The 13,374-nt window shown below is 37.1% G+C and overlaps 1 protein-coding gene across 1 annotated transcript in view; it reads right to left on the minus strand.

Annotated features, from left to right (window-relative positions):
- Positions 1 to 13,374, minus strand: part of ERC2 (ELKS/RAB6-interacting/CAST family member 2) — a 750,321-nt gene that overhangs the window by 460,114 nt on the left and 276,833 nt on the right. The window contains exon 5 of the mRNA XM_060021473.1: positions 2,615 to 2,782. Coding sequence (XP_059877456.1) covers positions 2,615 to 2,782 — 168 coding nt within the window. The remainder of the gene's footprint in view (positions 1 to 2,614; positions 2,783 to 13,374) is intronic.

The raw sequence follows: 13,374 nt of genomic DNA on the forward strand, positions 1-13,374 counted from the left end.
AAATCCCTTGCCTATGATCCAACAATTAGAGCTAATTTCAACTTAAATTGCTTCCTCTGTGAGATGGATATCATTAGATAACTCTCTTCACTTCCATTTACAAAGATTTTAAAAGAAGAAAAAAAAGGAAAAGAAAATTCCTTGGATATTTCCAGCTGATAAAATCATTAATCTCACAATCCCAACTTCAAAGCAGAAAAGCAGAGAATCATCTCACCTTCTCTGCACATGGAGAGTAATTTTTTCTACTTCAAAGTGCTGTCTCTTTATTGGGTCATTTTAATTATTGAACGTGGGATGGAAGCTATCCACATAATGTCACCTCTGTCCTTTTCATGAAATATGTACAGGTCTAATTTGGACTACATTAATTCGAGAGAGGTAAAAAACAGGGGAAAGAATAAGAAAAGGGAAAGAGGCCACAGAATACAACACTCATCAGTACAAGGGAGAGGTAGTAAGCTTTTCCAAGCTGACTTTTCTCATTCTCTCCTTCTGAAGAGAAACTATCAAGAAGCCTGACTACCTGTTTGGGCGATACCTCAGCAGACTGCCTTGCTTCTCAAATTTCCTTCTACCCAATACACAGCAACACAATTACAGTAACTTTATTAGTAATGCTGGTATTATTGCCAACTTAAGACAGCTGTGAGTACAATCTGTTGCAGTGTGAATGACCACTTTGAAGAAAAACTTGGGCTCTAGAATGGAGGTCAGCAAATTTGGCCCTGTTCAGAGTAAGCCTGTTAGAGAAAGGACAAGCCAGGTACTCCAATTCCCACTCAAGCCTCTTCCCAGGAAATTACAATGCCATGAGTGGCAAACTTTTTCTGTAAAGGGCCAGAGAGTAAATAGTTTCAGCTTTTCAGCCTTACAGCCTCTGTTGCTACTAAATCCTGCTTTGGTAGCACAAAAGCAGCCAAAGACAACACATAGATGAAAGGGTGTAACCATCAAGTTAAATAAGTTTAACTTTAAAGTTAACTTATTTAACGTTAAATAAGTTTAACGTTAAATAAGTTTAAAGTTAAATAAGTTTAAATATTAAAATTTTAATAAAACTTTATTTACCAAAGCAGGCAGAGGGCAGGATTTGTCCCAACAAGCCATAGGTTTCCACCCGTATTCTAGACAAGTCCAACATGGTAGAAATGGTCTATAGTTGTGCTGTCCCATACACTAGTCTCTAGCCACATGTGACTACTAAATACATGAAATGTGGCTAGTGTGGCTAAGAAGCTCCATTTTAAATTTAACCGAATTTTAATTAATCTAAATTTGAATAGCCACATGTGCCTAGTGGCGACAGTATTAGCACAGTTCTAGATACTATTCACTGCTGCCTCCTCAAAGGAAATACAAGCCAACCTCCAATTTATGGCATAGTTTGCAGTTATGTCTTAAAAAATAAAATATCCATGCTTCTACATTCACAATGGAACTATACACAACTGAAACTGATATTTCTTAAATGTAAAATATCTACATCATTGAAGCCAAAATGACAGTTTTGATTCAAAGCAATCAATTAACTGCCTATTGGCCAATCAAGTGCATAGACCTATCAGGTCCATGCCAAGACCTATCCAACCTGGAACTTGTTTCCTTTCTCCTCTGGACATTGTCCTGCACCTTGACTGAGGGCACAGACCTACTAACTGGCATGGCCCCATTAACTCCTACAGAAAATCCAAACCTACCCACAGACCCAAAAATGTATACATGCAAAGACATGGCTCCAAGAACACAAGAGAGAACATGCAACTCAATGAGACTGCCTTCTCCTAAAGTAATCCACGTAACACACTGCCTCAGCACAAAAATCAGGGAGATTCCCTGCATTCTTTGCTATTGGCCCCATTTAATAATTTATTTTCTGGCAACTGTTTCATTTACATAATAACTAGCTTGTGTTTTGCATTTCTTAGCAATGAGATATAATCCAATGAGAAGCAAGAAAATAGGATAGCAACATGTATTTGCGTTTTTTTTCTTAGTATGAATAAGAAATAACAAACCACATTTCATTTAAGAAACTAACACAATATCAGCTTTCTTCAATGGGTAAAAGAATCTTGAAAATTGAGGATACTGCTTAGGATGTGAGAAACCCAAGGGTGCCAGGAGGGGGACCTACACAGATACACAGTAAAGTAAGGTAGATGACACCCTGACACTTTTATGATTTTTGATAAAATGAAACCGTTTCAGATCCAATCATTTATCTATGGTTCCCAACTGCGAAAAAACTCTGAAAAATGAAAAAAAAAAATCCAAGTGTGAAGCAAACTCCTTTCGTGGCACAACCTAACACGAACCAACAGAAGGCTCCTTATATAGTCTTTATTTACTCTACTGTAGTGTAAGAAAATTTTTTTCTGCAGAAATATCCATGTTTGCTTATGCGATGTTGCTGCAACCCCATTGGGAGTGTTATACAATCTATGATACTTGCAATGGATCTGACCTTTCCCAAATCCCCAATATATCTGATATCCAAGATGTATCTGGCCCCAAGGATTTGGATAAGGGATCTTGAAAAGAAAGCTGTTCAGATAGGATATTTTCTATCAACTCAATGTCTGCTGCCCGGAGTCCTGAAACAGCGCCTTACCTCGGTCTGAAGGATGGCAGCCCTCTGTTCTTTGGCAGTAAGCGACTCTTTAAGCACTTCAATGTGTTGCTTGCAATCTGAATTCTGATTGCTAAGAGTTTCAAGCTTTGTTTGTAAGGCAAGAAGTTCTGACTCCTTCTTTGAAAGCTCCTGCTTCAGCTGATCAATCTGTGAAAAATGAAATTACAAAAAATTAGAGCCGCAGCTCCTACTCTTTACATTTGAGTACTACTGAATTCTCTTAATTTCCAAGAACCAGTGATCATTCATCCAACAAGGCAGACCATGAGTTTGCTTAAAAATATGGCTTGAGAGTCACTCAGTCTTAGGGGTCTGGGGAGGCTCTTTAAAGGTGACTCAGAGTAGAAAATAGGAAAGGTAAGGTCAGCAGCCTGCCTTCTACCTTCCACACCACTGAGAACCAAGCTTTACAGTGGAATGAAGGCTTCCTGGCCAAACCTACAACTCACCCAAGAAACCACAAAGTCTACTGACCATGGTCCTCAGAAGTGTCAACAGGGAGCTGACAAAGGTAATTACCCAAGACAGAACCTGGACCTTCTCTGCTACTCCACAATGGAAAGGATCATTCAAGGGCATCATCTGACAGAAAAGAATCCTCACCCCAAAAAAAGTAAGCATTGAGGGTTTTTTTTTTCTTACATTAAACACTAAAAAGACACAAACATAAAATACATATAACATAGAAAAATAATACAAGAAACATCCATCATTCAATTCACCAAAAGGATCATTAGAATTACCCATATCCCAACCCATTTCTATCTCCTTCTCTCCCACTTTGGAAATAGCTATCACCCTAAATTTTGTGTTTGTCCTTTTCTTGCTTGTCTTTCAGGCTCACCATATATTTATTACATCTGTAAATAATACACTATTTAGTTTTACATGGTTTTTAACTTTATTTGCACTGTGTATTTTTTTTTAGCACTTTGCTTTTTTCTACTCAACCTTACGTCCTGGAGATTATATCAAGTTATTGTATGTGTGATTTGTTCATTTTCAATGAAGTACAGTATTCCATTGTAAGACTTCATTAAAATTTGTCTATTCTGCTGTTGATATACATTTGGGTTTGCTTCCAGGGCTTTCTGCTATTACAAAAAGTGCTATTCTAAACATTCTTATACATATCATCTGGTACACATAGTAAAAATAACCTAGGAGTTAAATTGCTGGACCACATAGTACGCACATCTTCAACTTCACCAGATAACACCAAAGTGTTTTCTAAAGCAGTTATACTAATTTTCATGGTCACAAGCAGTGTGTAAATGTATCAATCACTCCATGCCTTTGACAATATCATATGTCACTGGCCTTTCACATTTTTGCCAGTCTCGTAGGAGTTGTGGTCGATGATCTCCAAAAATGAATGCCACCAATTTCCTCCTACTTGTACACACATGCCGCTCCTCACAACTAGAGGAGGAGTCTATTCACCACCCTCTTGAACCTGGGCTGGACTGTGACTTGCTTCAACCAGCTAAATGCAGCATGTATCATATGCCTATTCTAGCCCTAGCCTGTAGGAGGACTGGCAACTTCAGCTTCCTCCCACTGGAAGCCAACCACCAAGACAGAAGTCCAACCAACCTGCGACCACCAGGCTGTGAGGAAGCCCATACCAGCCCATGGTCAAGCCATTCAGAAAGACAGAGAGGCCTGGTGGAAATTGTGGCTCCTCTGTCTTGTTCTTGGTCTTAAAGGGAAGAATTTCAATGTTTCATCATTAAGTTCGATGTTTGCTTTAGCTTTTTATAGGTACTCTTAAGTTTTAGAAAGTTCCCTTTTATTACAACTTTGCCAAGAGTTGTTTTTTTTAATCATTAAGGAATGTTTAATATTATCAAACATTTTTTCTGCATCTCATGATTTATCACATTTTTTCACCTTTAATATGTTATAATTATATTAATGGATTTTAAAAATATTACTCTCCCTTTGCATTACTAGGAATAATTTCACTTCATCATGATGCAGTATATTTTTTATATGTTACTAGATTCACCTTGCTAATATTTTATCAGAATCTTTTCTATGTTTATGGGTAAGATTGATTTGTAATTTTCCTACCTTGTAGCTTTCCTTGTCAGGTTTTAGTATCAATTTAGCCTTCCAAATAAAGTAGGGAGTGTTCCTTCTTTTAATGTGTTCTGAAATGGTTTATGTAAAATTGCTAATTTTTTCCCATTAATGTTCACTAGAAATCACCAGAAAAACTATCCAGAGCTGGTGTTTTCTTTCTCCAAAGACCATTACTTACTTCAACCATCTTTAATGATTATAGGAATATTCATATTTCTAATTATAAGAATCAATTTTGAGAAACTGTTTTTCATTTAAAATTTTTTCATTTCAGCTAAATTTTCACCTTTATTGGCAGGAAGTTTTCATAAAACCCATTTATCTTTTGATATCTATGGCACTATGGAGAACAGTATAGAGGTTCCTTAAAAAACTACAAATAGAACTACCATATGGCATCTATGATTATCTTTTTTTTCGTTCCTAACAGTCTTCATTTTTACTTTTTCTTGATGAATCTCAGCAGAAGCATGTCCCATTAAATAATCTCTTCAAAGAGCCAATTTTGGTTCTGTTGATCATCCAACATTTTTATCTTCTATCTCATTAATTGTTGCTCTCCTTTTTAAATTATTTTCTTCTTACTACTTTCCTTGGATTTATTCTATTTTCTCTTCCTAACTTTAAGTTGGAATCTAATCTCACTAATTTTCATACTTTTTTCTTTCCATGTATAAGCCTTCAGACCATAAATTTTCCTGTATCATTTTAGCTCACTCTCCCTAGTTTGATATGTAGTATTGACATTATTGTTCAGTCTTAAATATTTTCCAATCTCCATTGTGATTTATTTCTTGACCCATGAATAATTTAGATGTTTCTTAATCTCCAAATATATAGATGGTTCCTAGTTATCTCTGTGGTTTTTATTTCTTACTTGTTCTGTGAACAGAGAACATGGCCTGTTCTATACTAATCATTTGAAATTTGGTGTATCTTGCTTAATGCACAGTATGTGGTCAGTTATCATAAATGTACTCTGTTTACTATATGCTTGAAAAGAATATGGATCCAACAATTGTTGGGTGCAATATTCTATATTATGTGCATGACATTTGATAACACTTTTAATTGGGTAGTTTAAGTCTTCTGTATTTTGATCTTCTAATGTGATTCATCTGTTGATTACTTGAGAGTGGGTTAAAACCACCCACTATAATGGTGAAATAATCAATTCCTCCTTGTAGCTCTGCCAATTTTTCAGCTCTCAAATGGTTTCTTTGCCTCAAAGTCTACAACGGCTTTCTTACGATTGGTATTTGGTCAGTGTGTTTTTTTCATTTTCGGTGTATCTTTAACCTTATATTGGAGAAGTTTCTTGTAAATAGCATATACCCAGATTCTTCTATCCTATCTTATAAAATTAGTGGGGCATTCATTATCATTGTGGATACATGTGAATTTATTTCAACCCTCTTTGTGCTTTCTATATATGCTACCATTTCTATTTCTTCTCTTTTCTTTCTTGCCTTGTTTTGAATGACTTTTTTTCTCATTCTATTTTTTTGCCTCTACTCTTTTAAAAGTTATACTTTTATACTTACTTAATGTGTTTGTTTTATTTATTTCTAACTGTTAGGGTATTACCCTAGAAATCACAGCAGGCTTACATTTATCTAAGTCTAAAGTCAATCTATGCTTATCTTCTTTCTGAATAATATAAGGACCTTGAGACACTTTAAGTCCAGTCACCATCGTCTTGACATTCACATTGTCATCATATATTTTAGCTCTTTCCTGTTTTGTATTTCACTCATCTTTTTTTTTTTTACAGTCCATGTTTGTTTAGATTTACCCCCACATCTGTCACTACCTTTGTTCGTTATTCATTCTTTCACCTCAGATATTCCTTTAGGAATCTCCTTGTGCCTGAAATGCATCATTTAAAATTTCCTTTGGTGGCAAACTCAATTTTGGTCTAAAAATATCTCAACTTTATTCTTTTTTTTATGAATATTGTTGCTGACTATTAAAAGTAATTTTCTAGGTTAAGAGATATGTTCTCTCAGCACATTGAGCATATTATTCCACCTTCTGCCTAACAGAAGCTATTAAGAAGTCAAGCTCTCACTCCAAATTCATTCCTTTAAAGGTAATGGGGAATTTTTTTTTTTTTTTTTTTTTTTTTTTTTGTGGTACGCGGGCCTCTCACTGTTGTGGCCTCTCCCGTTGCAGAGCACAGGCTCTGGACACGTAGGCTCAGCGGCCATGGCTCACGGGCCCAGCTGCTCCACGGCATGTGGGATCTTCCCGGACCAGGGCATGAACTCGTGTCCCCTGCATCGGCAGGCGGACTCTCAACCACTGTGCCACCAGGGAAGCCCTAGTTGCCTTTTTTAACAGCTTTATTGAAATATAATTTATATGCCATACAATTCACCTGCTTAAAGCATACAGGTGATTGTTTTTAGTATATTTACAAAATTGTGCAGCCATCATCATAAGCAAATTTTAGAACCTTTTCATCATCTCAATATGAAACTTTGTAACTATTAGAAGTCACTCTCCTTTCCTCACCCCCTACGCCCAAGTCCCAGGCAACCAATAATCTACTTTGTCTCTATGGATTGGCTCTTTCTGGGAATTTCATATAAATGGACTCTCACAATATATGTACTTTGTGACTGGCATTTTTCACATAGCACGTTTTAAGATTCATCCATGTTGGGCTTCCCTGGTGGCGCAGTGGTTGACAGTCCGCCTGCCAATGCAGGGGACGCGGGTTCGTGCCCCGGTCCAGGAAGATCCTGCATGCCGCGGAGCGGCTGGGCCCGTGAGCCATGGCTGCTGGGCCTGCGCGTCCGGAGCCTGTGCTCCGCAACAGGAGAGGCCACAGCAGTGAGAGGCCCTCGTACCGCCAAATAAATAAATAAATAAAAATAAAGACTCTAAAAATGGTCCAAATCAAAAAAAAAATTTAAAAAAAAAAAAAGATTCATCCATGTTGTACCAAGTATCAGTACTTCATTGTTTTTTATGGCTGAATATATTTCACTGTATGAAGATGTCATATTGTTTCTAACCATTCATGTCATGGTGGACACTTAGGTTGTTTCCACGTTTTGGCTATTATGAATAATGCTGGTAAGAACATTCATGTGCAAGTCTGTGGAGACATATGTTTTTATTTCTCTTGGGTATAAACATAGGTGTGGAATTGCTAGGCCACATGGTAACTATATGTTTAGCTTTTTGAAGAATTTCTAAACTGATTTGCAAAGTGACTATACCATTTTGTATCCCCACTAGCAACCCCAGGGTTCTAATTTCTTCATACTCTCACCAACACTTGTTATTATCTGTCTTTTTACTTATTACCATTCCAGTGAGTATGAAGTGGTATCTCATTATGGTTTTGATTTCTCTAATGATTAAGATGCTATCAAACATCTTTTCATACACTTATTAGCCATTCATATACCTCCTTTGGACAAATGTTTTGCTTTTTAAGACTTTTTCTTTGCCTCTAAGATTTTATGGCTTTATTTTTATGCAAATAGATTTCATTTTATTTATATCCTATTTGGGGTATTTTGAGATTCCTGAATTTGTGGACTGATACTTGTCATCAGTTTTGGAAAATTCTCAGCTTTCACCTCTTCAAATATGGCTTCTGAATAGTGACTGTCCCTACACTCCATCTCTCTTTCTCTGGAGAATTCAGATTAGACTTGCGCTACAGCTTCTTATTCTATCTTCTACGTATCTTATCTTTCATGTATTCCATCTTTTCATCTTTAATTTCTTCTGCCCTGTTTTCTAGGTTATTAAATTTCTCTTCTGCTATGACCACTCTGCAGGTAAACCTATTTATCAAACTTTTAAATTTCCATTTTTATATTTTCCCATTTCTAGACATTTTATTTGGTTCTTTTTAAATTTGCTTGGTCTTGCCCTTTATTCATATTTTCAACTCCTTTTATATTTTAAACATATTAAACATATTTATTTCATAGCGTTTGCCTTAAAATTTCAATTTCTGAAGTCCTTGCTTTCTGGTTCTGCTGTTTATTCTTTCTACTGGCTTTCACTTATGGTGCCTTGCTTTCTTGCAGGTTTTGTAATTTTTAAACATTTTTTACTCATATGTTTTGGAACTTTATCTGGAGGAAACCACTGAGGTCTAAGGTGAACATGTGGTCCTTGAGAGCATTTGTCTCTGCCAATACCTGCACAACCAAGCAAAGGCCCCTTTAAACTAAATTCGATACTTAAAGTTTTTGGATCACCTCACACTGCACATCTGCGTAAGAGCCAGCTGTGGTTATGGATTCTCAAAGCTAGTTTTTTCACCTTTCTCTTGGCTCAAAGTTTTAAAATAGATAAATAAGTGATTTTCCCTGGAACTCCTTAGTCTAGGGGGGAGGAGAATAGAGTGGGGAGTTTATTTTTACTTCATCCCTGCACTAAGAGTGTAGGTATCTGGGATCCCAGCTTTATGTGGTAGTGGGATTCCTATTTGACTCCTCATCTTGAGCAGACTCAGGCTTCTGTCACTTTCCTGTAGTGTCCCTGTGACTGTGAAAACTAAAGTTCAAGTTCACCTGTCTAGCAAATGCCCACAAGAAGACAGAATCAGTGCTCTGCTTATCACTCCAGCCTCCTGCCTTGGCTTAATTTTGGCCCTTCAGATTCCTTCTAAGTTGAAAGTTCATAAGTACATTTTAAATTGTATGTTTTTAAACTCTGCTTGATCCAGCATTTTTGTTTTCAACAACTAAAACTAGCTAAATAAGAAGCAAGCTACTGACGATAACTACTGAGCATGAACAGAGTGGCATGCTTAAAAAGAACTGAGACCCCCCCATCTTCAGAAGTTTTCAGGGTGCAGCATTTACTAGAAAGGTCGATATGGAATCCCATATGCAGGGAGACATCAGACTATATCGGGGGACAAATAGGTTTCATGTTGCTTGCCAAATCTGAAGGTTTGGTAGTGGCTGGCCAGAAGTCATTCTTGAGAAGGATTCTGAGTATGCTAAAAAGCTCACTGCAAAAGAACTGTGATAGATTTATCAACATGCTTTGGGTATGTGGGACCAGGTGGTGGCACTGCTCAGGTCTGTGCAATCCATGAAATACATTATTTCTTTATAATTTAACAAATGATGGATCTATGATTTTTAGCTAGAACAAAGTAAGTCCTCTCCCCACCCCTCTCAGATTTTATCTCTCTCACACAAGAACAGAATATAAATAAAATGAGGGAAAACCAGGATTAGGATTACACAAAATTATAAAGTTAAATCTGTTGGATCAGCATGATCGACACTCTTCTCAGGGGGTACAGCCCCAGATCACATGCACTTGTAGGTGACAGCACAATATAGAGTTGATTCCACATATGAAACTGATTTATCTGAAAATAAAGCTAAAAAAACTTTCAACTCTACATGCCTTAACAAAGATGATGTTTATAGTAAAAACAAACAAACAAACAAACCTATTTTGTGCTAACTTCTAAAAATTATCAGAGTAGAAACTTCATGTGGGAGTAGGGTACTGAGAGAGGAATCTGAATGAAATTAACATCAATGGAACGGTATTTAATAGGAAGGAAGACATGGCAGGGTCTATATACACCTACTTTATTCAATAAAAATAGATTGATGATAAAATTATCTCAGTCTATAAATATTGAATAGGCAGCTGCTTTAAATAGCTTTCAGACTATCACTGCCATGAGGTAAATTTTAAATACATATTTTATGCAGACAATAACAGAAAAAGGCTTTTCTAAGGGGAACATAGTTACAGGGTAAAAAATCATATTCTTCCATAAAAATATGCCTTTGGCTTCTTTTATAACCATAAACTCAATAAAAATGGAAAGTGACGCAATCTAACACACATGAGAACTGAGGCTGGGGAAGGTCTGTCTCCGTGATGGCAAGAAGAAAAGCCTATCGGAATTACATCACATGGTTTATATGAAGTCCATGTGGACATCAGGCACACTTCATCCCGTCTGAAAATTCCTCCACCACGTATGCCTGTGACACAACTAACACCCTGAAAAAACTACTTTGCCAAAGAAGACAGCTTCTTTTTCACTGCAGATATGGCCCTCAAGTCTAGAAAGTGATATGCTTATTATCATGCAGTTTGGGTTGTTAGGTTTGTAATCCATCAGAGGTTAATAAGAAAATGTGTTACAAATTCAGAATAAAGGGGGAGATCTAAGACATCAGAGTGGCATCTTTGGCAAACTCTGAAAACAGAGGGAGTGGCAAATGTAGAAGTACTGGGATCAGTAGATGAAAAATGTGTGAAACTAGGAACAAAGCCTTGTATAGAACAGGGGATGCCATCACTCTTTCCCTACTAGAAAAACAATTATTTATATCATACATTCCATTCTTAAAGGCTTAACAGTGCTCCTGAAGGTAACTCATGCTTTCCACTACCTCTTAGATTTTGCCCTCACAGTCTGATTCCTATACGCCTTGGGAGTAGGGGGTAGAAACTGGAGTTTCGAACAGGGGAGAGTTGCACAGCTAGGAAGGTCTCCCAGCACCTCAGTTCTCAGGGACAACGGGCATGTGCCAAAGGGCTTGCAAGATGCATGGATTTCAATCCTGGCTGACTATGTCTGGTATCCCTGCCTTTGCACAAGCTGAGATTCCGAACTCTGCTTTTACATTTTTTGCAATTCACCTTCCACTTTTCCAAAAATGTTATGTCATGTTTATTCTATGATGTCATATTTATAAAAGCAATTTAGGTCTTCACCGCTACTTAATTTAATCACAAAGCTTTCAAGAGGACCTACCAGTCCCAGCCATCTGCTCAACATCAAACTGGATGTGCATGCCATTTCACATGGCTACTTAAAATACTTTCTTTCCCTCCAGCTACATTCTTCGTTCATTTTAATAATTAATGCAAGCAGCACTCCCTTTTCATACAACATTGTTTCCATGTCAAATTTTCATTGAAACATTTAAAATTATCTATTTCAACTTATTTCTGTTTCTGAAAATGAGTCTGTACGTAAGAATTACTATTAGCTGCCTTTATTATCTATTTGGAGCAAATAGTTGCCTATTGAGATTGAGATTGATTGAGATCATGCCCTGTTAATGAAGAGGAGTCAAATGCTGAGTCAATTTTATTACCAATGGGTCATAAAAATAATTTTCAGCTAAAACTTCAAAAATATAAGCCAACGGGCTTCCCTGGTGGCGCAGTGGTTGAGAGTCCGCCTGCCAATGCAGGAGACACGGGTTCGTGCCCCGGTCCGGGAAGATCCCACATGCTGCGGAGTGGCTGGGCCCGTGAGCCATGGCCGCTGAGCCTGCGCGTCCGGAGCCTGTGCTCCGCGGCAGGAGAGGCCACAACAGTGAGAGGTCCACGTACCGCAAAAAAAAAAAAAAAAAAAAAAAAAAAAAAAAAAAACAAGAACATAGATATTATAGGAGCTATTTTTTATGATTAGGCTGAATTTTTAAATATTTTTTCAATTTAAAAAAATAATAAGCTTCCAAGTAATCATGATAGAAAACATTTAGACCTCTATTAAAGAAATGCTCAGATTAAAGAGCACCTCTAAGCCTGGCACCTTTATAAACAGTGATCAGCCTGAAGGTGCCTCTCCAAAGGACCTGGTGAAAGAAAAGTTCTCTGGGGCACTCAAAAGCTTTCTACGTATTCACTACAAGCAGCAAGAAGAAGTAACAATATTTAGCTGCAAATTCAGGTTTGGTTTCCAAAGAGTTCCACTGCCCCTCTTGTGCAGCATTTCATAAGAATTTCTGAAATGTTCCTCTACCATGACCCTTCGAGTCCTTATGAACTATTAAAACAAGTTTCTAAAGTCAACTGTCCCTGCCTCAAACCTAGCATTTCCTAGCCAGACAGGATCCAAAGTCACCTTATGATTTCCATTTCTATCACTGCTTCTATCACAGTAAACCCAATAAGTTTAACAACTACATTTCCATTTCCCATGTATGTTTCAGAGCCTCTAGATTTTTGCAATTTAAATCTAGTATTTCTTTACTCTTTTGGAAAAGCCTATCATTTCACATAGACTTGAGTTCTTCCTACTTCCTTATCTGTGTGGAGTTGGGGGTGGAATTGTATTTTCACTTATCCTTCTAGGTTTGCTCATTGATTTGAGTTTGCATTCTTCACCAGACCTGTCAATGTAGTCTTACCAATCTGATTATTTAGACAAAAAAAACCGCTAACACTAAACTTACACAACTTGCATTACTCCAGCCAGAAATGGACTCTCCTCCCGTCAAATCTTCAGGGTAGTATTTTGAGTACATTTCTTACCTTCCCAACTAAGTGGTCAGTATTGGGAAATGGGAAATACTTTAAACGTGCACCACTTTTAGTGCCCCTTTGGGGACCACAGAGCTCAAAATCCAATATTGAAAGCTTTATCCATATAACTCTGAACAAACAAAAGAATTCAAGAGACTCCACTGGTGACACTAAACAGTTTTCTTGTCAATGTGTGTAACCAACTATTGTAAAAATTAACTCCTCGGATATGTGTGATGATGTTGATAAGCAACATATTCATATAAGCTTTGTAGAAAAGTTATCCAAATAGGCTACAATGGACCATGAACTATGAGAGCAATCCCATTTTAGAGGATATCAGTCTATGCCTCTAAAATTTAACAAGTTCCATGATA

Source organism: Delphinus delphis, chromosome 10 (genome assembly GCF_949987515.2).
Source record: "Delphinus delphis chromosome 10, mDelDel1.2, whole genome shotgun sequence".
Lineage (NCBI taxonomy): Eukaryota > Metazoa > Chordata > Mammalia > Artiodactyla > Delphinidae > Delphinus > Delphinus delphis.